Consider the following 24,833-nt stretch of genomic DNA (forward strand, 5'->3'; position numbering starts at 1 on the left):
TGAGGAAATGGCCAACCAATGACTGCCCCAAATTAAGACCCTTCCCATGGGCGAGAACCAATCCCTAACACTATTAATGATACTCTGTTATGCTTACAGACAGGAAACTAATGTAACTGTCTTCTGTGAGGCTCTACCCAGCAGCTAATGGAAGAGATGCAGAGACTCACACCCAAATATTAGATGGAGCTCGTGGAGTCTAACACAAGAGTTGAGCCAAAGCAAACTTTTATGAAATAAAGTTAATTAGTTTAATTAGGGGCTTGTTTACAGTTTCAGAGATTTAGCCCATTATCATCGTGGCTGGGAGCATGGCAGCTTGCAGGCAGATATGACGCTAGAGAAGGAGCTGAGAGTTGGACATCAAGATCCTCAGACAGCAGAGATTGACACTGGGCCCTGCTTTAAAGCTCACCTCCAGCAAGGCCACACCTACTCCAACAATGCCACACCTCCTAACAATTCTCAAGTAGTATTACTCCCTAATATTTAAGCATTCAACTCTATGAGCCTGTGAGGCGCGTTCTTATTCAAGGCACCACACTCTAACTACAGAAACTATCATGAACCTGTTACCATGTTGGAGCATGATATTCTGGGTAAGCAGAATCCATGTTCTAAGATCCTAGTCTCTCACTTTTGGTTCCAGAATAAAGTTTTATTCCTATTTAGATGAGTTTATTTCAAGAGCTCCTTATAGTTTACATGTAAAAAAACAAAACAAAAAAGAGGACTTGATGTATATTCATGTAAAAATCACCTGCTTTCTAATAATTCTCCCTGTCCACTTTCCTTTCCCACTGCCAAGACACCTGAAAGAAGCAGATGACCAGGACTGAAAAGTTTGCTCATCGTAGGTAGCTGCCTGCAGCTGTGGGTGCCTAGCTAGCTGGAAGGCTGCCAAATCTGTTCCTGTGTTGCTGCCGAACTGTTTGCTCCTGAAATATGGCAGATTAAAACGATGATAAACGCATTCTAAATCAAATTCCTCTTGGCTGGGAACAGCGGAAGGGCCTGTTCTCACCTGGAGCCCCTGGAGTTCCTGGAGTCACGTCACCTGCTCTTTATTATCATGTGGAATCTTGACTGCATGTGCGGAGACTCCACCATGAGGTGGCTGTCTTACTGGACTGGCAAATGACTGTGCTAGCTCTTGGTTGAAGGCTCCAGATCTGCTGCCAAGCTACCAGAGGACTTTCGGAGCATGGTGCTCCTGTGGAGCAAGTGGTTTAAAGACAAAGTTTCAGTGCTGTATATGGCCTAGCGTCAGAAGGCATGCTAAAGTATTGCTGGCTGAATGAGAGAATACAGGCAAGAACACCTTTTGTAAAAGCTGGATTAAACCTATGTTTTTCCTTTGGACTCAAAAGTAGGCAAATTCTATTTTCCTGCCAAGATGCTTGCTTTGAAAAGAAAAGCAAAGCCATGGTGCAGGGGAGTGGCTCTCTCTCAAGCAGGATTCTATCCAAGTCATGTTAGCATACCCTAATCAGCCAGCGCAGTTAGTAACACAGATGCCTTCAGAGGAGCAGGCATCCCTGTGCCATCACATCCCAGCCTTTTTTTTTTCTTTTATTAACATATCTTAATTTTTCTCTATTTTCCTATAGTCTCAAATCCTACAAATTGTATAGTATCTAACTGTTCCCTAAAGTTGCTCTCAGTGCCCCACCCCCCCTTAAAGAGGTGAACTCAGGGATGGGGTGAAGGGTGGGCATAGAGACAGTTCTGGAAGTGAACTCACTGTGCTGACCTTCCCTGGCACGATTAGAAAAAAAACAAAGCTGTTGGCAGAATCAGGAAGGATTTAACCAGCAGAAGAGTGAAGTTTGTTAAATACTAACTCGGGGGAAATGGAAAATCCTTCTCAGGAGGTCCTCCGAAACACGATAGATTCTAATCTGTCTGGAAGAATTTAGGTGTGGTTTTTCTCGGGGGCAAGTGAATTGGTTTATATAACTTCACAGAGTTTCCTGTATGCTTTTTTGACACCCTTCCATGACTATTTAAAAACCTACCCCTTGCTGCTCACCACCCCGACAAAGGCCCTTAGGTACAGAATATTTGGTGACCATATCTCAAAGCTCAGCGATCCCCCCTTCTGGGAAGTGGGAGACCACCCACGAAGAGCAACGATAGGCTGCCACCTCACATCTACATATGTGCCCTGCTGTGAATTGTCTGTCATCTTCATTGTTCCCTTTGTAGAATTATTTGCAAAGCCTGGTCATTAGTACTTTTTAAAAAAGAGTTTCTATTACTTTGGATTTTTTTTTTTTTACAAAAGCATTCCCCATGAAAAATGTCCTAATTAACTTTTAGTGTATGCAATAATATACGTATGTTTTTAAACTTCAACACTCTTAAGGAAAAAAAAGGAAGAAAGTCTGTAACTGATGCTTGCTCCAAGCCTTGTCATTGACGATGTGTGTGTTCTCTATGTGAAGAAACCCAATGCTTCTAACATAGCCTGTGAATGTTATGTTTTCTTTTCTAAACAAACAATGAGATGATCAATTTCAATCTCATGCCCTGGCCTCTATACAAGTGTGTTTCCCATTAAAGTTCATCATAATGTTTCCAAATGTGTTTCTCAAACAAATCAAGACCGTTTTATCCTTACATAGTTAAATTGGCTTGATTTCTTTTGAGAAAAATGCCAGAGGTCAAGAGAAAATGTAGCTGAGTGAGCCATTTTGAAGCTGTTATGATCCTAATGGAAAGATTTGATCAATTTTACCTTTAGATATGGAATCTAAACAAGCTTTGCTTCCCTTTGAGGTACTGCGGTTTCAAACTGTTGACTCAGTGAGTTTCAATTTTTAGAACCAAGTGTCCATTCCCCCCTGTCTTTTCATGATGGGCTGACGATGAATGCCCATTACACACTACCTTGACTGTAATGTGCCCTTGTGATTGCACCACACAAGGCCTGTTTTGATCACAATAAAACTGCTAGCCCTTATCCCCACAGCCTCACACAAGAGCTGTCTTGAGAATTGCTACCAAGTAGTTTTGTATTCCCAAAAGACAGAAAAATTTGAAAAAGTTTTATATTTTGCTTTACAGTATAATAGTAGATAAAAATAATGATGACAAATATGGTCTGAATAATATATCAAACAAATAAGAATCTATAAATTCTAATAGAGTTAAACAATTGCCATTGGGGTGCACTCAGTTGCCATTGGGGTGCATAGTTCCAACTCGTCTTTCTTTTAGTTTACATTTTGTTTTTATTGTTTGTGCATGTGCATGTAAGGGGATGGTTTGATGCTAATGTCCTGTTCCCCAACTGGTTCATGATTTGTCAGCAAAGAAGGCCAGGGGCCAATTGCTGGGGGAAGGTATAGGTGGGACTTATGGTTGATAGGAGGAAAAAAAAATGGAGACACAAGGGAGGAGAGAAGAAGCTTTTCTGCCATGCTTTGGAGGAAGAAGAACGTATCAACCATGTGAAGTCTTGGGGGGAGCTGGGGCCTGTGGCCCTCCATACAAACAGGTGGCCAAGGATGTTTGGCAGGGGTTAGGTGGGACTAGTCACTGAAGTTTAGGGCAAGTAGAGAGATGGAGATAATAAATTGGTAAGGGCACACTTTTCCAGGCAGAAGATAGTAATGCCCAGCAATTGTGCCTAGAAGACAATTTGTAAAGTAACAAACTGTGTGTGTGTGTGTGTGTGTGTTTTATCAACAGATACAGATTCAGGGAAGCTGGGAGAGGACTGGTAGCTCGGTCACCTCCCAGAGCTAAAGGCAGATAGAACAAAAGGGAGGCCAGTAGAGGCTGGTGGTGGGACAGATCCCAAAGCAAAGGTGATAGCAGTAAAACTTAGACTAGTACTGTGCAAGTGGTGGTGGTGGTGGTGGTGGTGTGCCCATGGAAGTCAGAGAACAACAGTGGGAATTGGTTTTATTTTCCATCATGCAAGTTCTAAGCATCAAACTCTCATTGCCAGACTCGGCAGTAGCACTTGCATCTACTTAGCCATCATGCCAGACGCCAACTCAACCTTCTTAAGAAGAACTGACAGGACCCCCACCTACCAGCAGATGGTGTGGGCAAGACAGAGCACACACCCAGACTACCCAGGTGCCACAAGATGAACAAGGTAGAGGTGGAGCTATAGGAGAGAAAGAGAAGTAGAATTGTGGGTGGTAAGCAACACCTGATGTGTCTGCAGTGTCTCCTAAGGCCATGGTGAGGTACTTGGATCCTGCTGCCAATGAGGGCCATTTCTGAGTTTCTGGCCCTGCATCAGCAGAGGTCTGTGTTGATGTCTGTGGCCCATGTGACCACCAAAGGCCTTTTGGACATCCCTGGTTTGGGCTGCTGCTTGGGGCCATGTTAATGGCCTAGGGCTATACAGAACTGACTCTGTCCCTCACTGGCTGAAACACTCAGGAGACTTGGCTCCATGCCCGCTGCCACTCCCAATGGGACAGGATGGGAGATCCGGCCTTGCCACTCACATGCTGTAGCACTCTGGAGAGCAGAAACACATTTCACCTTGGCAGCACAGTAGAGCTGTTCCTGGTGATGGATGATAGAGAGCTGGATCTGAAGACAAGAGATCTGAAAAGCTGGCCCTGCCCCTCACTAGGCAGTCCAGGAAAGCAGGCTGAAATGGAATGAGCACCAGAAAACTGGTGGGCTGACCAAGTTGGCTACCATCCAGGCCCAGATCCAGAGCTTTGAGTTGGCTCACCCCAACATCTAACCCATCTATGAACTACTAGAGCTTATGAAGGGGCTGTAGAACCTGTAGAATCAAAGTTGTAGGATCTCCATGGAACAGGACAACAACAGGCTATCTAAAGGAAGTCCGGGTAAGGATCCAGTATTAACAGTGCAGCAGAAGTCAGAGGCCTCAAATCAGACCAATGGTTCACGGTAATAAACATTGGCAAGGAAAGCTGTTTAGGAAAAGCGGTATACCATGATACACTACAGCTTCCATGTTGAGGGTTTTTTTTTAATTTTATTTATTTTATTTTATTTTTTCTTTTCTTTTAGGAGGTTGCAAAGGTGAAGGGTAGATATGAAGGAATGAGGTGAGAAGTGGGATTAGGGTGCATGTGTGAAATTCCCAAAGAATCAATTAAAAGTTAAGAAAAAGGAAGATGAAGAAGAAGATGACGAAGAAGAAGATGACGACAGAGGAGGAGGAGGAGGAGGAGGAGGAGGAGGAGGAGGAGGAGGAGGAAGAGGAGGAGGAGGAGGAAGAAGAAGAAGAAGAAGAAGAAGAAGAAGAAGAAGAAGAAGAAGAAGAAGAAGAAGAAGAAGAAGAAGAAGAAGAAGAAGAAGAAGTGACAGAGGGAAAAAATAAAGCTGGCTCCATTTCCTACTGAAGCTGTTCATTAGGGTAGCTAAGCCACTGACAAGAAAAAGTAGCATACAAAAGGATATCAGTTAGTAAATGCACAGAAAATACAGAAAGAAATTCACCACTCCCTCACACACCTCTGTTTTACAATCACTAATAAAATAAAGTAGACGAGCATCAAAGATTGCTTAAGGGTCTAGGAGAAATTTCCATGAAGAATATGGTGATGGGAAATCAGGTTGATGTCCCTGGAAATGACAGGTCAATTTCAGCACCACCAAAAGAGCAAGAGAAGAGTTGGTGGGCCTCCTGAATGACAGCTCAGTGAGGACAGATGCCGTCTGCAAAGCATTTTTCTAGGCAGGATGTAAATCAATCCCTTTATGCTGGCTGGTTTTATGTCAACTAGACATAAGCTACAGTTTTCAAAGAGAAAGGAGCTTCAGTTGAAGAACTGGCTCCATGAGATTCAGTTGTAAGGCATTGTCTCAATTAGTGATCAATGTAAGGCAGGGGGACAGCCCATTGTGGGTGGTACCATCTCTGGGCAGGTGGTTCTGGGTTCTATAAGAAAGCAAGCTGAGCAAGCCATGTGAAGCAAGCCAGTAAGCAGCGCCACTCCATGGCCTCTGCCTCAGCTCCAGCCTCCAGGTTCCTGTCCTGTTTGAGTTCCTGTCCTGACTTCCTTCAGTGATAACAGCAGTGATGAGGCACAAGCTGGATAAACCCTTTTCTCTTCAACTTGCTACTAGTGCATGGTATTTTGTTGCAGCAAATAGAAACCCGAACATCTCTCAAGTTTACCTGACAGTATACAGAAAATACAGATGCAATTAGGTTCGCATGTGTTTATATCTGTTTTAATCTGTTTTCATTCACTGTTCTTCTTTATGGGGGAAATGATATAGTATTTGCAATGTTTTTTTTTTTTCAAGACAGGGTTTCTCTGTGTAGCCCTGGCTGTCCTGGAACTCACTTTGTAGACCAGGCTGGCCTCAAACTCACATATCTTCCTGCCTCTGCCTCCCAAGTGCTGGGATTAAAGGTGTGCACCACCTCCGCCTGGCCAGAATTTATTTTTAAGATCCTCAGAAAAAATGGAGAGAATATATACAAGATTAATGAAATATCATTCCCTGTATATTTATGCATATATGAAATTTGTTTTAAAAGAAAAATGAGGGTGTGCCATGAGGCATCATGCTGATTAGAAAAGTACCTGGCAAGGAAGAATCCAGCCAACACTTCCTTAACCTCAACAAACTGTGGGAGTGCTTGGAAAGTCTGCATTAACCATAGAATAGGGGCTGTCCTTAAATAAGAGTACACAGGGGAAATGTCAGAAAATTGTATTGGACTTGTACTGTGTTTACCCGGCTGATAAGGATTCAATTGTTTATTTTGTAATAAATGTCACTCCAGAAAGGAAGTTTACATTAAGCAATAAGATAATCTTATTTTGGGAAAAATGGGTCACTTTAAAGATATTCACAATGAGCTATTCTGAAGCAACTGAAACATAACTTCTGCACTTGATTTTGACTATGATTTGGATTGAATTAAGAAATGCAAAGATTAAATGAAGGCATACCTTTGGGTCTAATATCCCAATAATTGGGGTTCAGACAGCTTGCTCCTTTTCTGCTTCCTGCTGCCCTTGCTTCTGTCTCCTCTGCGCAATGCTTTCCCCACCTGGCTTTTCTCCCCTTGGCGGACTGCAACCCTCGAACCAAGTCACAGTAAACTTATGCCTCCTCTAGTTGCTTCTTATCCTGTATTTGCTCATGAGAAAAGTAATATTCAAAAATTGTAAAGAAGGCGGCAGACTTTGCCTTATGTTAAAATATATTGTAGCTTAACATAGTGCCAACCATTTTCAAAGTATTTGCCACGGGCAGAGATCCAGAAGTTTTGTATTTTTTCTTTCTCACCCTGCCCTTAACATGAAAATGATCATCGCCATTTAACTGGGGAGTGGGGAGATTGGCAACCAAAGCAGAAGAGCCAAGGGTCTCGAGGCATCAAAGGACGAAAAATATAAACAAAACAAATGTGCGTGTCGCCATCAAACTCCAGTAGACACAGCCATGCTGGTTTCCCTCTGACAAGTGATAGACAATGAGGCGTCACCGATCTCATGCCCAGACAGATTCTCAGTTCAGTCTGTTGTCTACCCAAGCAGGTAGAACAAGGAGCCGGTCTAGGGCAGCCAAAGCAAGAATAGAAGGAGGGGAAATAATGAAACTTTCCACTGGAATGTGCAGACTTTGGGCTTAGGTAGCTTCCCCCACCCTTCCCGCCTCCTGAGACAAGTAGGAGCTTTCTCAAACCATGGAGGGCTCTGGTGACTCATTTCTTGGATTTACTAAACAAAAAGTCCCTGGGTAAGTCACCATAAGGAGTCCTGGAGAAATCTGGCCACAGCTACAGGTTTTTCAGGGCGTCTCATTAGAAGTAACAGAGAAATAATGTCACACTCCTGGAAGAGCTTCTGAATGTAGACAGAGCAGAGACAAAGATTCCTGAGTGGAGAAGAGGTTTAAGAGGAAAGAATGCATGCTACTGACAAGATGGGGCCTGAGAGGGAGTAGAGTAGCGCGGGGATGTGAGAGGGGAAGTAGTTGTGACAGTCATGGGACCCAGGGGGAAAGGCTCAAACAAGGGGACCAGATGGTGAGCAAACAGAAGGCAGGCATGGATTTGAAGAACATTAAGGGGAAGGGGAGAAAGAAAGGTAGCCCCAGTCTGCTGGGTGCCAGCTTCCATCTTTCATTTGGAATTCATCTACATTTTACATCTGACACACATGGGAGATTGAGAGCCAGGCAGAATGACAAGGTAAACTAAAGGAGTCTCCGCTCTAAGATGTGCCTCTTTTTTTATGAGCTAAGTGATGGTTTAGCTTTCCTTCTTGGAAATAAATGGAATATCCTAACTAATTTGTCATATATCAGTTTTCATTATTCAAAAAATACAGACGTGAATTTGTCCATCACAAAAAAAGTGTCTTATTTACTTATTTGAGAATGTATTTCTTTTCTAAAACTTGCCATTTGCCATTTCTTGTCTTTCTCCTGTTCCAACTCATCAAATCCTATGTAGATCACTGCCGGGAGAAAGAAACTGTCGAGGCAGAATGAAAAGATAAGAGAAAAACCATGCAGATGTTGGGGGAGAGAGGAGCCACTCACCATCTGAGAAGCAAAAATTCCATCTCAGTTAACAGCATTCACTGCAACAGTGTGTTGAGAAAGTTGGCAAAGGTATTTCTTTGATATTAAAGTAGCAATGAACCAGGCTTAAGTTGGGTGAGCTTGGGTTGGGTCTCACTCTTTTGGATATTTTCTGGGACTTTCAAAAACAAAACTGCCTTAGAGTTTCTATTGCAGTAACAAAGGACAACAACCGAAAGCTAATCTGTAGTTCATCATCCAGGAAAGTCAGAGCAGGAACTGAAACACTGAAACACGGGCCATGGAGCAATATTGCTTACTAGCTTGCTCGGCATGACTTGTCCAGCCTGGTTTTTTACAGAGCCCATGACCACCTGCCCAGGGATGGCACCACCCACAATGGCCTGGGCCCTCCCACATCAATCATTAATTAACAAAATAACTCAGAAGCTTGCCTAGAGGCCAGCTGTTTAGGGACAGCATCTCAGTTGAAGTTCTGCCTTCTGTTAAGACTCTAGCCTGTGGCAAGCTGACATAAAAACATGACATCACATAAACCATTGTTTCCAAGGAAGATACACTAACTTCCTCTATCCCTGTTATATAGACCTAAACCTTCTCAATTATAATCCTGTCTGGAGCTTCTGTAAAACCTTCCTGTGAAGGAATCATTTAAGATTCCTTCGAAGTGGGCTGGTGAGATGGAATGCCCTTCAGAAGACCACTAACTGCTCTTCTGAAGATCCTGAGTTCAAATCTCAGCAACCACATGGTAGCTCACAACCATCTGTGTGAGATCTGACACCCTCTTCTAGTAGGTCTAAAGACAGCTACATTGTACTTACATATAGTGATAAATGAATCTTTAAAAAGAAAAGATTCCTTCGAAGTGCTTTGGTGATCAGAACTTCAGAAACCACCACTTCTGAGTGTAACTCTTCTCTGAAAATCCCATGCTCTTGGGAGTATCTTATATGTTCTTCCCAATGTTTGTTACCTGTGTCATCTGTGTTTTTTAAAAATGCCTTTTAGGGCTGGAGATATGACTTAGTCATTCAAGGTTAGGCTCACAACCAAAAATATAAAATATGTGTTTTAATAAACACCATGTCTGCTTTATACTGTATTGTCACGAAATTCTTTTCTGTGACATGGCCGGGGATCTAGTGAGTGAAGGACCTTAAGTTAGGCCCCTCCCCCAGGCTCCATGAGTGAGTGTGTAGCTGTCCCTCACTGCCTCCATCACTGACATCTCTTACAATGGCACTTCAACCCTCCAGCCTATTCCATTATATGTGTGAGACTTCTTCTTCCTAACTCCTTTGCTCTAGTTCTGAACACCACACTAGAATCTTCCCAAACTCTGTGTCTTTCTTGCTGGTTTGTAGTGGGATTCTGTCTACCTGGCTTTGGCGCTCACATATTTTACTGTGCCCTAGTATGATGCCTTGCAGTAAACTTGTCAAAGGTTAGTTCTTGCAGCATGGTCCCACAAAGCTTCCTTCCTTACCCTCACTCTTTTCTCTGTTGACTACTGGTGTCTTGCCATCTGACAGCCTGTGCCACCTCAGAACTCTGACATCATTTAAAAGAAAAAAAGCCATCACCAGATGTAAACCCTGACACCAGAGCTCTAGAATCATGGTCAGAATAAACCTTGTATTCTTTTAAATGCATCCAACTTCAGGTGTTCTGTTATAATAATGCAAATGGGACTAATACGACACCCACGGTGGACATCTTGCAGATGATAAAGCAGGATAAAAGAAGTATTGCCATGCTGAGAGCCTTCTGATGGCAAGAACAGTGCAGTTCAGTCAGGTATTAGAAGTATCATTATATCAGCTTCTAAAAGGCACCCAGTCTATTTTCAATTTGTCTGACAAAAGAACGACCGATTCTTGTTTTTCATGTCTCTAATTTGTATCACTGCAGAGTTCTGAGCGTTTGTGTGCCAACTCACATTTTCTGTGAGTTAACTACTGGTGGGAAAAGATTATATTTTAGTATATGTGCTGCCAAAGTGAGCACAGGAAAAGATTATAATTACATGCATTTTTTTATTGGTAAAGACCCATTCACTTGATTCATTATGTATAACAGTGACCACATCTACATCAGGGGTTTATTCTGACAATGTCTGTTTTACTCATGAGCCTTTGGGAACCTTTTCCTTCTACTGGTTGCCTTGTTCAGCCTTGATGTGAGGCTATTGCCATATTTGCTTGATGTCCCTGGAAGCCCTGCTGTTTTCTGAAGGGAGGTAGAGAGGCAGTAGATCTGGGGGAAGGGAAAGTGGAGGGGAGATGATTAGGGGAGGTAGGGGAAACTGCAGTCAAAACTTAATATATAAAAGAAGAATAAAAAATTAGGGAAACGAATATAGAAAAAAGGAGTGCTGTATTTGCTCTGTGCCCTGTGAGGATGCAGCAGAAATTACATCCTCTGAAACCCAAAATGGGCCTTCACCAAAGTCTGAACAAACTGTTTTTGTTTTTTGTTTGTTTGGTTGGTTGGTTAGTTTGATTTTTTTATGAAGAATTCAAAGCTTGGAAGTTGTGTCTTTAGCTGGGAGAAATCCAGAACCAGATGTTAAATTTCCCTATAGTCCCTTGTATATAAAACTCCAGAAAAGATACCAGAGTTATTTCACCACTTAAAGGAAACTTCTTAGATGTTTGTAATATAAAGCACCAACTAGAGTTGCTACAACAGCTGTACAATTTAGGTGTGATCCCTATTTCGATAACAAAATGAAATTAATAGAGGAGTTTATTCAAATAATATCATGGGGCCAGAGGGATAGCTCAGTAGTTAAGCTTATTTGGCATCAGCCTGAGTTGGATTCCTAGGACCGAATGATAGAAAGAGAACAGCGACTCCTGTGACTTGCCTTTTCCCCCCATTGGCATGCCATTCTATGAGCATACCCATGCACAACACACACACCAGAAAATTACCCAAGAATTTAAAAAATAAAGAACAACAAAATATATGGGAAAATGAATCAAAAGAAAAGTAGCTGACAGATGAGGAAAAATAGCTATAAAGGCTAGAATGTCTTAGAAAAGAAACCGTGGAGTTGATTAATTCTGTATGATCTTGCTAAATTCTCTGGAAAAGGGATTCTAGAGCAGCTACCAGAATCCATGTTCCTCATGGGCCACACCAAGACAAACAGTCTTGGAAGAGCACACAGAATGCTGTGACTCATCCAGCTATAAATGACAAAGATCGGAAGTAAGGGATTTTCTTCACCCCAAAGACATCTCAGTAACTAAAGCCATGATACAAAATATAACCAAAGTCAACAAAAGGAAATGCAAAAGAATGTATGTAATTACAGCAAAGACAGGATGCATGGCGTCTTTGCCGCACAGTACCCAATAGGGGCAGATCAGCTAACTCCACACTCTGACTCGGAACACACAGAGAGGATTAGATCACATAATGTCCTGGAAAGGGCTTAGCTGACTTCCGTTGCTTGAATGGCACCTACACGTCAGTGACCGTATTTTCAAACTTCCTCAGTGAAAGTAAGAATGCACTGAAATAGTTTTCAGACCACCTACGTCTACCGTACCCTAGATTACACAACACATTCCTCTCCGAGAGTGTTCTCTTTATAGCAATCATTCCAGTGACTGAAAAACTGCGAGCAGGGTTATGACATTTAATTAATTCACAAAACGCAGCTGTACTTCAAGCTCTTGGCAGCTGGCCAGTGATTTTAATGTATTTTTTATTTTAAAGAGAAGATACAATAAGAAGTTCCAGCAGGAATATTTTTTTTAATTTTCTTATTAGTTCTTAATTAATAGCTGTGAGTGCTGGGAAAGAGTGACAGTGGAAGTCAGGATCAGTGTAGGTGGATGTGTACCTCAGAGATAACAAGGAAGTGTGAGAAGAGTGTAAGATGAGATATGCCTACAAGGAACGCTACCACATCACCAGATCCAAACATACTTGGGTATAAAGTTAAAAACAAAAACAAAAACAAAAACTAAAGTACACTAGATTAAACTAAAGGGAAACTACTTGGGTTTGCATAGCTCAAAAATAAAATATAAAGCTTGGCATTAGCTAGAACAGAGGGTTCCACTTACCCCCAGCCTTGTTCTCTTGTTCTGAGTGTCAATGTGATTTCCTCCAGTGTTGGTTCACTGTGTAGAAAGAAGCATGGCTGCTTGAAGCTTCAAGGTTCATATACTAATAGCACCATGGAAAGAGCCTAGGGAAAGGATTCTGATAGCTCCAGTTTGTAAGACTAGCCAAAATCTGTGGCTAAGGTTCAGGCAAATTTAGGTTCCCACTTTTGTGCCAAAGGCTATGGTTGTGAACATGCAAAGGTCATGTGGACCCTGTTGGTTTGGGTTGGACGGTTGGTTGACTTGGAAACCTGGTCTGCAGGGGGAAAGAGACAGGAACATGAAGCCAGGCCAGCAAAGGCTAAGTCAGTGCATATAATTTCAATCTGACTCTGCACATCATGGTCTCCTCACACTGAAGGGTCTTCTCCTATTGGGCAACCCTAGGGGTAATTCTTCTATCTAGGCTGAATGAGATCATATACCATCTAGATCTTCACATCAGGAGTGCGGAGTTATGTTTGTCAGCCTCACAGGACAGTGCTCCAGGGCGGCACACCATTCTCTCAAGCAAATGCTAAGTCAGGTCTTAGCCACACGATGCTCCCCCTTCCTTTACTTTTCCCTTAGCTCCAAACTGATTATTTTTCCTCTTCCTTCTTTTATATCTTCCTCCTGTCTATATCACACGGCTCTTATTTTTTTCTCCTTTCTCTTTCTTTCCCCTACAATTATTTGTTCACTTTCAATCAATTTCTCTTCTCCTACGTGTGTGTGTGTGTGTGTGTGTGTGTGTGTGTGTGTGTGTGTGAGGGTATGCATGTGGAAGCCAAAGGAAGTCTGGGGCTCATACAGCATGTGCTATTCATTGTTCTTAAGACAGGGTATTTTGTTGGCATGGAACTCACAAACTGAGTTGAATAAGCTGCCTGGCTTGTGACACCAGGGATCTTCCTGTTTCTGTTTCCATAATGCTGGAAACATTACCACACCTGGCTGCTGATTCTGGGATCACAGTCATATTCATATGCTTACAAGCCAAATATGTTACTAACTTGGCCACCTGCCCAGACACACACACACACACACATGCACACACACACTCATTTAATGGCCTATTCCTGCAAGGACCATTCATAGCTATTAATTGTAGAAATGGTATTTCTGATGGCCCTAAACCTGATTCCTACTTCTTGGATTTCCATATCAGCACACAAAATGCAAAGAACTGGGCAAAACCTAAATTAACAATTAGTCTAGTGTTCCTATCCATGTTTTGGGAAATGTGAAACTTTTTGGAAAACACATCCTTATTGTGAAAACAGTTCTTCTCACTTTATTATAACCACAAATGAATTCATGAGATGGAAATTATTTCCTAAAACTGTAGAAGTCTTAAACTTACAGTGTCAAAGCTTCTCAATGCCTTTTCAATCTTTATGAAGATCATTTTATTTGAACTGTTTTCCAAACTGTAGTGCCTCTAATTAAAATATTATTGAGTATTGAGTAATGAGCATTGAGCTTTTCTCTGCCACTTGCTTTACGTGGAAAGGTAGCAATAAAAGCATTGTGAGACAGAAGCTAGCCACTAGCCACGGAATGACCACGAAGAGTACACACAGTTGGTAAGACACTGGGATTACCCAAAATGCTTTTGGCTCTAAGCAAATAATAGCAAGATCCTTAAGAATCCATTTGATTGCCAGTCAACGCGGAGAACACCAAACACAACAGAAGTCCATTTAAAGGTAAGCAGCAGGCTATTTGTTTTCTAACGTCTTCTTTTGGAGAGTCTCTTATTCACATCCACTGGCCATAGTAGAGCCAGTGGCTTATGGTTTTACTTCCTGCCTGACCAAATGAATGAAAACAGTAAAGAATACCAGTGTCAGGCCACCTGTGGTCACAGCCTTCCCAAAGTCCTAATCTTCACGATGCTTCTTGCCATCTTAGGAAGATGATGAGAGACACAAACACTGTTACTAAGACTATCAGATGGTTGCTATCCTGGTCAGCCATGGAACTGTAAAGTTGTTTCTAAAATGAATCTTCATTATGAAAATTAGTTTAACATTGATAAAAGTATCCAAAAGAAAATCAGAGTACTCTCAGATGCTTCCGTTAAAATCTTAAAGAACACACACACACACACACAGTGAAATCCATATGCAAAGTGTGTTGATAAACAATGTCAGATTTGACAGAGAGACCATGCTTTACACTATTCTTTTGTCCTTTAATCAGTTCAGGACTTTCAGTCGGGCACCAGTAAAACTGTCCTTATGTCCCTGCTTACACCCCATGCCAGTACTTCCTGCAGGCCTACCACCTAACATTAATACGATTAGACAATAGAGAGCAGTCTTCTTTGCTACCCTGATTGCCATCATGGAATCATAGCATCTGGACTAGGAAGCTTATGACAAAAATCTATAAATCCAGACATATGAAGAGAAGGGATCATACAATGATGCAAAAACAAAGAGACAAGTATCACTGAGGGCATTGTAAAGGGTGCTTTCTATTTTGGTCTGTTCTTCCTTGCTGTAGTAAAATACCCGAGGCTAAATAGTGTATAAAGAAAAGAGATTTATTTGGCACATAGCTTGGGAAACTGGGTTCATAATATGAGGTAGTTATACTTTTTTAGATTTTGTTGGACATCTTGTGGTGATAGTATCATGATATAAGAGCCCACAACTGATTCAAGGGCCAGAGTCTATGTTTTACCACAAGTCACTCATGTAGCAAATTACCAAGTCCCAAGAGAACTATCTTAGTCCTCCTAGCATCAGTTTCCTCAGTGACCCAACAGTTTCCATCAGTCTTCTCCTCTTGAAGGTCCACTCCCTCACCACCAATAACCCTAGAACCATGGTCACCAAAATTACAACATGAAACATCAAACCACAACAATTAGCCTTCAGTCTGTTTCTGTGTGTGTGTGTTTGTCTATGTATACATTAGATAAATACAAATACATCTCTATACACACGTCTATATATTTACACAGAAGGGTCTGATTATTTCTCATTGTGACAAGATATAACATCCCTGCTACCATTAAAAAGACTTAGGGAAAACTTTGACAGCTCTCACCAACTCCAAAGAGAAAAATGAGGATGGTTGATTCCATTGACTTCACCAATTTAAATTGCATAGTTGAAGTTAATTTTTGTGTAGGGTGTGATTTTTCACCCTACACATTCTCCAACTTCAGTCAAGAATCCTTCACATGGCATCCTGACTAAGAAGACCTTGTTTTGGTCCTCTCATGTGACTCTCCCCCACTCCCATGGCATGTGTCTATGAACATACTAGAGTTCCCACCTTGTGTTGTTTTTACTCTTTACTTAGGGACCTGACATACTGCAGGTGTGCTCTAAAGGAACCCCACCCACCCCACCCCTGTACTGTGGAGTGTTCCCCTCTGGACCCTGTAAGCTGCACAGACCACACCCAAAACTCAATTTCCAAATACAAAACAAATGCAAAGAGATCCTTTTCTAAGCAAGGCAAAGAGAAAAGATGGATGAATCTGGCAGAAACCACAGCAAATAGCTTTGCAGTATTTTTCAAAGGGAAAAGGTGAGATCTGTGTTCAAATGAGCTAGGATGTGTTGGTAAGTTCTAATTGGGTATTTTAAATAGGTTGATCGATAATGAACTTTGCTTGCTGGACCTTGATATTTTGATAGTTGGACATTGGAGCTCAGCCTCGGGAATGGGTCAGTGGGGAAATAAGGGAGTAGACATTGATGGCTAGCTTTAGGGGTGAAATCTAAAGCTATAGAAAGGGGGAGAAGGGTAAAAAAGCAAAACCCATTGGTGCCATATCTGGGGCTGCTAGAGCCCCTTCTGCTCCCCTAGATCCAAACAGTGGGGATGAGTGCCTATAGAAGTATGGAGGGTGCCTGGACAGCAGCTAACAATTCCTAGCTGGAAGGCATGATGAATTAGGCATGAGTTTCCAGCTGAAAATATTTGATTGAGTTCCGATGTGAGCTTTTTTAGCTCTTCTGGACAACATAGAACTGTTTCTAAACTAAAATCACCTCATTTTTCTACATAAGACAGGCCTTAGGAATCAAATATGAACTCTGAGAGGAGAGAAAACAAGAGAGAAAGCAGTGGGAATGGCCACTTTGCCGAGAGAACCTGATGAGAGCTACATGCAGAATCTCCAGATTCTGATGGCATCTCTGGAATCTCCAGAGCCCTGATGGCAACGATTGGCTATGGCTGTGAAGGGACGCTGATGGTTCCCCTTGCAGTTCAGAACCAACCACCACCCAATACCGCAAAAAGTGCAACCATGGTGAAAGCCACGGACTGGTAACACCACAAGCAAGTGGCGTCATAATCAGGGGACCCCATAAACAGCAAACGGACACAAAATGTAACTGAGGTTTGTGTTATTCTTCGTTTTTAAGTATGTATAGTAGAAAGTTGGTATTAATGGTCATTTTAACTAATAAATACATTTTACTCACTTAAAAAAAGAGCATGCAAACTGATCATTGGAATTATTTAATGAGATGCTTTCTAATAAGAGGCCATCACACTAATAGTTTTCTTCACGTGCTTTCTACTGCAGAATTCTTCAAATATGAACATCTCTAAATGTAAACCATCTCCACAATAACTTTCATTGTAAATACTACACCAAATCTTTGTAGGATAATGTTATTAAATAATAAAAAATTTAACTGAAGTTTAATTTCAACGTCTTCATTTTGTTGTTTAAAAAATATGAGATCCAATGACATTAAATGACTTGAAACTGGTCAACAACTAGTTAATGTCAGAGCTGAGGCTCAGCCCCCACATGCCCCAACTTGGTGCACAGGGCCCTTTCTTCTTATCCAAACCCACAGGATTCAAGAGAGCTTTCAAACTGGGGTATGCACACAGCTCCAGGCAATGGCAGAATGTCAGGGAGGTGAAGCCACAGGATAAACACAGGGTGTCTTGCTTCAGTGTAAATATTACTCAAAGATTTGAGAGGAGTTAGGGGAACCACTTTATTTTTACTAAAACAAGATTGATTATAAAGGAGGCTGCACATTCTAAATGAATTTTTAAGATTTCAGGCTGTGTTCCTCTGGCTATCATCCTAGTATATGATGGTAAAAGAGTTTTTATGCTAAAGCACCTTCTTTTGCATCTGTTGCTGACATTCTGTAGTTAACTTTGCATTATTTTAGTGTAATGATCATTAAGTAGTAATACTTTTCAAAAGACCACAGTAATATATTACAGTGAGGGCTCAAGTAAGTGTGCTTGCCAAACTGAACAATGTGAGTGCCATTCCTGGGACCCACATGGTAAGAGAGAAAGCACACACACACACACACACACACACACACACACCACAAAGGATCTTGCAGTGATTTTGAAGTCTCATTTCTAAGAAAGATTTTGTGGCATTCTTTAATCTTTTCTTTTAATTTTACTTGATAAAAGTAAAATGTATAAGGTTAAAAGATAAACTTTTCAAATACAATTTTAGTAGAAGTTAAATGCAATATGTTTGTAGGTTTGTTAAAGTTTTTGCATATGGCTTTAAAACTGTGTAAAATGTACAAAATTTAACAAATACTGTGTTTTGCCATTTCTCCCTGCAACGTATTTATATCTGAAATGCTGTGATACATATTAGATGCAAAAATGGAAGACCAGCCAAAAAACCATTGTGTACATGTTTTAAGCACATCTTTAAAGGTCTAAAAATCTCTTAATTTATTTCTGGCATGCTAACCCTTTACACAACAGTTCTCAGAGGATTCCACCCTCTGTGTTAATTCCAGCCCCAAACTCTTGATTCCGTGAAGATGTGGAGACCATCTTCAATGCTCTATTTTAACACCATTTTCAAATGTTTAGCAGTCAGATTCATTTTAGAATGCTACATTTGATTTCTAAATATCGGATTCCAATTTATAGAGCAGACACCAGCTCATTCTGTTCAATCAATATTTTTTTAATGCAGTGTATAAAGTCCTGACAGAAAACAAGACACCACAAACTGGATCTTGGTTTTTAAGTTCCCCGACGTGCCCCCGCTGAGAAAGTACTGATTTACACTGATTTACACGAAAGAGTTTGCCCATGCAGTCAGGAGCAAGTTCCATTTCCTGTGTGTGTGGTTGGAATCTTCAGGAGAGCAACAACCTTACTCTCCATCCTAGGTAAGGGTGTATGGTGAGACCTTGGTGCGAATGTGTTAGGGGTACCCAAACCACAGCATTTGAAATAAAAATCTTAATTCTGATTTGCACCAAATCAGAATTGGTACAAAATAATAATCCATAATAAAAATCCTAGTTCTTGAGTAAAATGTCAAATTTTACGTAAGAATAAAGTCATAATGTTTTTCCATTTGTGTGGGGATCTCCTGAGACTCAGTAGAGGTCTCACTTCTCCGGTTACAACTGCTGGGAGCCAGCAAGGTTGCTTCATTTCCATAAACGGTGTTCATACCTCCACTCTGAAATGATTGCTGAGTGGCCGTTTGCTCCAGAGCAACCCACTCACTCCTGGTCTCTGACACATAGATGACCGCACTGTGAATCACAGCATGCACACCCCGCTGGAGAAGGAGAGGACACAGACGGTCTATGATGTACCAGCGTAAACGTCACAGAAGTCAGGGTTTGTCTTCAGTGCTTGTCTGATTTACACTGGCCTTTATTGGACCGAAAGGTGGAAAGAGAAGGAAGCGGCTTTGGCCAAGCCCAGTGAGCTCTTGGTACCCCTCACTGCCTTAATTTTCTTGATGTCCAGAAACCGGAAGTCCTCCTTGCCAGTCTTTCCATGTACTAAACTCCGGAAGGTGTCGGAAAATGCTCAGCCAAGCAGTCTCAAGGTAAGAGGCACCTATATCCCTTGCTAGATCAACAGCCTTGGACCCAAGATTCAGTTGGGGTAGGAAGAGGTATAACACAATGCTCTGCTCTCCTAGAGGATGCCCCTGGAGCCCTGGTAAGGGGGCGTTTGCAACGCTGATCCACACAGTCCCTCTAGCTAAGTGGCAGATCAACAGTCTCCATGGCAGTTTAAAGAACATTAGGGATCCACACTAAATCCTAATTTGGGCTGTGTTGCATGGGGTACAGGAATTGATCATCAAAGGTGTTTTGTTTGGTAGATTTTAATGCACTATTTCACCATTCTGCAATTTTAAAACATTATCTTCCTGTATCTAAATCCTGACACAATGAGTGGGAAAGAAAGCTGCCGATCTCTTCTCGTGGGGGAACCATGCCCATCGTGAGTCTGTGTTGGACTATGTTCATTTTCTTGATAAAGCCGGGCAGTGGTGGTGCACGCCTTTAATCCTAGCACTTGAGAAGCAGAGGCAGGAAGATTTCTGAGTTTGAGGCCAGCCTGGTCTACAGATTGAGTTCTAGGACAGCCAGGGCTACACAGAGAAACCCTGTCTCGAAAAACAAAAGAAAAAAAAAAGAAAGAAAGAAAAGGAAGGAAGGAAGGAAGGAAGGAAGGAAGGAAGGAAGGAAGGAAGGAAGGAAGGAAGGAAGGAAGGAAGAAAAGCAAACAAAAGGAAAGAAAAGAAAAGAAAAGAAAAGAAAAGAAAAGAAAAGAAAGGTTCCAATTAACTTGAAATCAGAGCACCCCACTCCCCTAGCAGACTGGTGAAATAGTTCCCAAATTCAACATCATTCCAGAGTAACAACAGCTCCCACTCAGTACCGTACTGCAGACCTTCAACTCTATGTTCTTAAAGTTCCTACTGGGCTCACACCATGGCAGTGTTTTCTCTACCTGTGTCCTCTCCCTCCTGTGTTCTCATGATCTTACACATTGCCATGACCTTACATGTATCTTTTTCTCTCCTTCGGGCTGGAGTGACACACCAGGCAATCCTGATGGGACCCACATTGATGCACACACAGATTTCTTCTGGATACCTTGACCTGTAGTGTATTTTTCATCAAGGCCAGCATGTGAAGCGTTTCACAGCTGGCTGTATCTTCCAGGTGTTCTCCTCATCAAGCAAGCAACCATGACGTCGTCATCAGCATCATGACATCATCGACACCGTTGCCCATGCCTTCCCATTGCCCTTATTATCTGGCATTTGCCTGGATCCTCTATCCACACACCAGTGATATTATCCACTGTTCAACTCTTTCCCCTGTCACCCCGTCCTTCCTCACTTCCCAGAAGTAGCTTTGCTTGCTGTCTCGAAGTTTTTCTGCACCCTCAACTATCACACACATTGATGCTAGAGGCATCTTCTAGAAGCTTGTTACATCCTTTCTCTAGTCCAAAGACTCAGTAAGATATTCATATTTCCCTGTGTTAAATCCAAAGTCACATTATCCAATAGTTAACTAAACCCATGTTGTAGATATCAACAAGGGCAGGGACACCAAGGGAGAAACTGAAACAAGCCTTGGGAATAACTTCACACAGATCATTGTTTTAAAACACTAATGTAGTTTTCATGTGAAAAAATAGATCTTCATTAGGTTTTTTTCTACTTGGACTTTACCAGGTAGTTAACTTGCATACATGTATCTGTATATTCGGACCATGTGATGTTAACTTATACTTCAAGTTACAGTTTACAGAAAATTAGTGGTTTTCAGTTATAGCTATTGAAGCCCATAAAAGTTTTATTTGGACACTAATTAAGTGCACACTTCCAAATCTACATCATAAAGTAAACACTCATGATGTGATTCCCAAACACCTTTATTAACTTATTTTCCCAATTGCTTTCCATGGTCCTTTCCTTTATGCTCAAGGCTGTGCAGTGCTGATCCCTTGCACTGATTTTATCCTTTGTGCCCTGACTACACAACCCTTCCTTCCATCAAAATCCTGGGTCTTTTGTTGTCTTTCTTTAATCCCAGACTCTTGGTCTTGCCTTGAAACCTCATCACCCAGAGGAACAGGAATTTCTTCTTCCTTTATCTTTGCTACAATATGTCTACCCTTTCTTATAGCATTTACCAGTTGTCACCTTCTTGTATCTCATTAGATGTCCCTTACTGTCTCCTACTTAAAGATCTGGTCGAGGAGTTAGAGAAAGGTCTGACAGAGCTAAAGGGATTTGCAGTCCCACAGAAGGAATAACAATATCAACCAACCAGACCCTCCCCCCCAGAGCTCCCAAGAACTAAACCATCAACCAAAGAGTACACATGGAGGGACCCATGGCTCCAGCTGCATATGCAGCAGAGGATGGCCTTGTTGGACATCAATGAGAGGAGAGGCCCTTGGTCCTGTGAAGACTCGATGCTCTAGTGTAGGGGAATGCCAGTAAGGGGAAGCAGGAGTGCATGGGAGGGTGAGGGAGCACCCTCATAGAAGCAGGGGAAAGGGCGATGAGATGGGGGGGTTGGGGGGCAAACCAGGAAAGGGGATAACATTTGAAAAGCAAATAAAATAGCTAATAAAATTTTTAAAGTACCCTAAATAAGTAAATAAATATCAATGTATAAACACACACACACACATACAGAGAGAGAGAGAGAGAGAGAGAGAGAGAGAGAGAGAGAGAGACAAAGGACTGGTCATAGATGGCAGACATCTTACCAAATTTACCCCTAGCTTTACCAGTAAACTTACAAGATAGTCACAACCTAAATTAAGCACTTACAGGAGTTTCAAGTGGTGGCTGGGTGACTGTATCTGGATCTACCATTTTTTAAAAAATATTCCTTTTAAAAAAGGCCTGTCATGTCTCTCCTGTCGTAGAAAATTACATAAAACTTTCTACAAAAAGTTATCTTCTGAATTACTGTATCATTTCTTCACCTTTACCTAAGCAAAGAGGAAGGCAGAGGCTTGTACAGATCTTTGTATGCTTAATGGTCACAGTTGCATTATTGGTCATAACTGAAAGGGCCGCTACCCACTTGTCTATCTTTATAAATACTAGATGCAATAGAATGTCACTGAACCTTACTAAGTGAGTGAAGTTCTGATCTATACTATTACATAAATCCTACCAACCTTCTGCTGACTAAAAGAGACCAATCACTCACCGCCAAGGGCTGCAGAGGTTTGTAGAAGATACTCTCAGAGAATCAAGAAGCAGAGGATACCTGCCTGCCGGGTGCTCAGGACACGGGGAGCATGTGGAGGGTGGAGCTTCAGTTATACACAGACAGAAGGTTCTGGAAGAAGCCAGTGCTGCTGATTATAAGGCAGTGTGGATGCAAATATAAAAATAGTGAAAATAGCAAAAGTGCTAAAGTGTGTGTGTGTGTGTGTGTGTGTGTGTCCATCAACAATGCAAAATCATCAGGGAAAGCTGCTGGAAGACCTCTTAAGTGAAGCGTTATATGCAGTTCTAGTGAAGCTCTGGAGGGACTGAAGTTCAGAACTGCCTGCCATGGCTCAATGAAACCTAAAACATCTTCGTGGCACACTTTGTGGCTCTTTGATATTGAAACTTTGTACCGAAGTCATACATAATTATTGGATGAGAAGGAACACGCCATAATCAAAGTTGTGTAAGCAATTAAGTGTGTCAGGGGTTTACAACTTAATGGTGATATTTGCAATCTTCCTATTCAACTCATACTTTTCTAAAAATTATTAAAATGTTAAATATTTCTTCTGTGGCTAAAATTTTGAAAATGCATAATACTTTCTGGCTGTCAAGTTAATGCATGTTTATTATAAAATGTTCAAGCACTGAAAAAATGTGTTACCTTGTTGGCTAATGCATTGCCAAGAGCACATGGCAACTACTCAGGTGAGGTGGAAGAATCACATCCACATCCACCCAGGGGTTCAAGACCAGCCTGTGTAAAATCACAAGACCCATCTCAATACACCACACACACACACACACACACACACGTGTACACACACGCACACACACATTATATATATGTGTATATATATGTATATGTATACTTACACTTATTTTACATGTAGCATATATACAGTCATATATAATATGTATTCTAGAAAGGAAAACTTTCTCATAATCACATGATGACTTTTGTTTTTAGTATGTAAATTTTGTATGTGTTTAATTTTTTAAAAGAAAACAGATATTATTGACTTACACAAATTACATTGGCATTAATGTTTTACTTAAAAATAAGTGTCTAGATGCCATGATCTCCAGGGAGAGAAAGCCAATAAAATGCATAAGCATAGGCAGAGGTTTACTAAGAGAGGTCGGTTCACCTGAGAAGGAAGGTCTGGGCCGCTCAGAGCCTGTCATCTGCAAGCTGCAAGTCTGAGGAAGGCCCTGGCCTCGGAGGAAGGCCCCGGCCTCGTTCCTGTCTAAGGCCAGTGGCTGATGACTGGGAGTGAGGTTGTGTGGAAAAAGCAGAATACACTTCTCTGTGAAGACTTCGCTGTATTTCCGAGTAGCAATGGCTAGATCAAGTTAAAAGCATGATTATAACTCCAGCAGGATACAAATTTAAGTCTACTTTGGCTCTAAGTCACTTTGCAGTGTTTTGATTGACTCTGTGTAGGCTGAGAGTTTAGGTGCTTATGACGAAATAGCCTGGTGAGAACATCCAAGCCTGGCTCAATGAGTTTTTCCAAGTCTTGGTTTGCGTAAGTGTAAAATATAACCCAGCTGTTGGAAGACTTGAGCCTGAGCCTGTAACTCCCCATACCCCTACTTCCGCTTCCCTTCAGAATCAAGGGCAGTGAGGAACATGAAGCCTGCAGTCATCCTCCGCTACCGTATGTACCCCTCTCGGTTCCGCCTGTGTCTGTTCATCTGCTCACCCTTCGAGCTCTCTACTTCACAGTCAATGCACTCTCAAGACCTTGTAAATCCTTTTTCTGACGCTGCAGTCTTACCACCCACCACAGATCCACACCCCAAATCTTTGATTGTTTTGACTCTGATAATTAGGATGTTTGTGGGCCCCAGACCTGCACGGGTGACCCCGTCACTTCTGTTGTGTCTTGTTCGCTCTACGCGGTCATGGCCAATTATAGACAGGCTATAATTATTCCATATTACTCTCAGTCAGGTGCCCTACAACTGTTTATTTGGTAATTATTAAAGAAAAAGCAAAGGGTGTTATAGCTGCTGCCGGGCCTGTACTTTTAAAAACAAAGCCTATGGCAAGAAAACGGACACTGTGTTGATTAATTTACTTAGAGAGAAATAACATTTAACCCCTTGTTTGATGGTCGCTGACAACTTACTGACGCTGAGCATGCTGAAGTGAGACACCATAAGAACCTCTCTGAAATACACATTATATTTTACCCCTTCTGCCTGTA

General features: G+C 41.7%; 1 protein-coding gene across 1 annotated transcript in view; it reads left to right on the forward strand.

The window, feature by feature from the left end:
- Positions 1–19,368: 19,368 nt before the first annotated feature.
- The window catches only part of Lrrc72 (leucine rich repeat containing 72), a 53,611-nt gene continuing 48,146 nt past the window's right edge, over positions 19,369–24,833 (forward strand). The window contains exon 1 of the mRNA XM_052185930.1: positions 19,369–19,458. Coding sequence (XP_052041890.1) covers positions 19,369–19,458 — 90 coding nt within the window. The remainder of the gene's footprint in view (positions 19,459–24,833) is intronic.

This window comes from Apodemus sylvaticus, chromosome 6, assembly GCF_947179515.1.
Source record: "Apodemus sylvaticus chromosome 6, mApoSyl1.1, whole genome shotgun sequence".
NCBI classification, from domain to species: Eukaryota; Metazoa; Chordata; class Mammalia; order Rodentia; family Muridae; genus Apodemus; species Apodemus sylvaticus.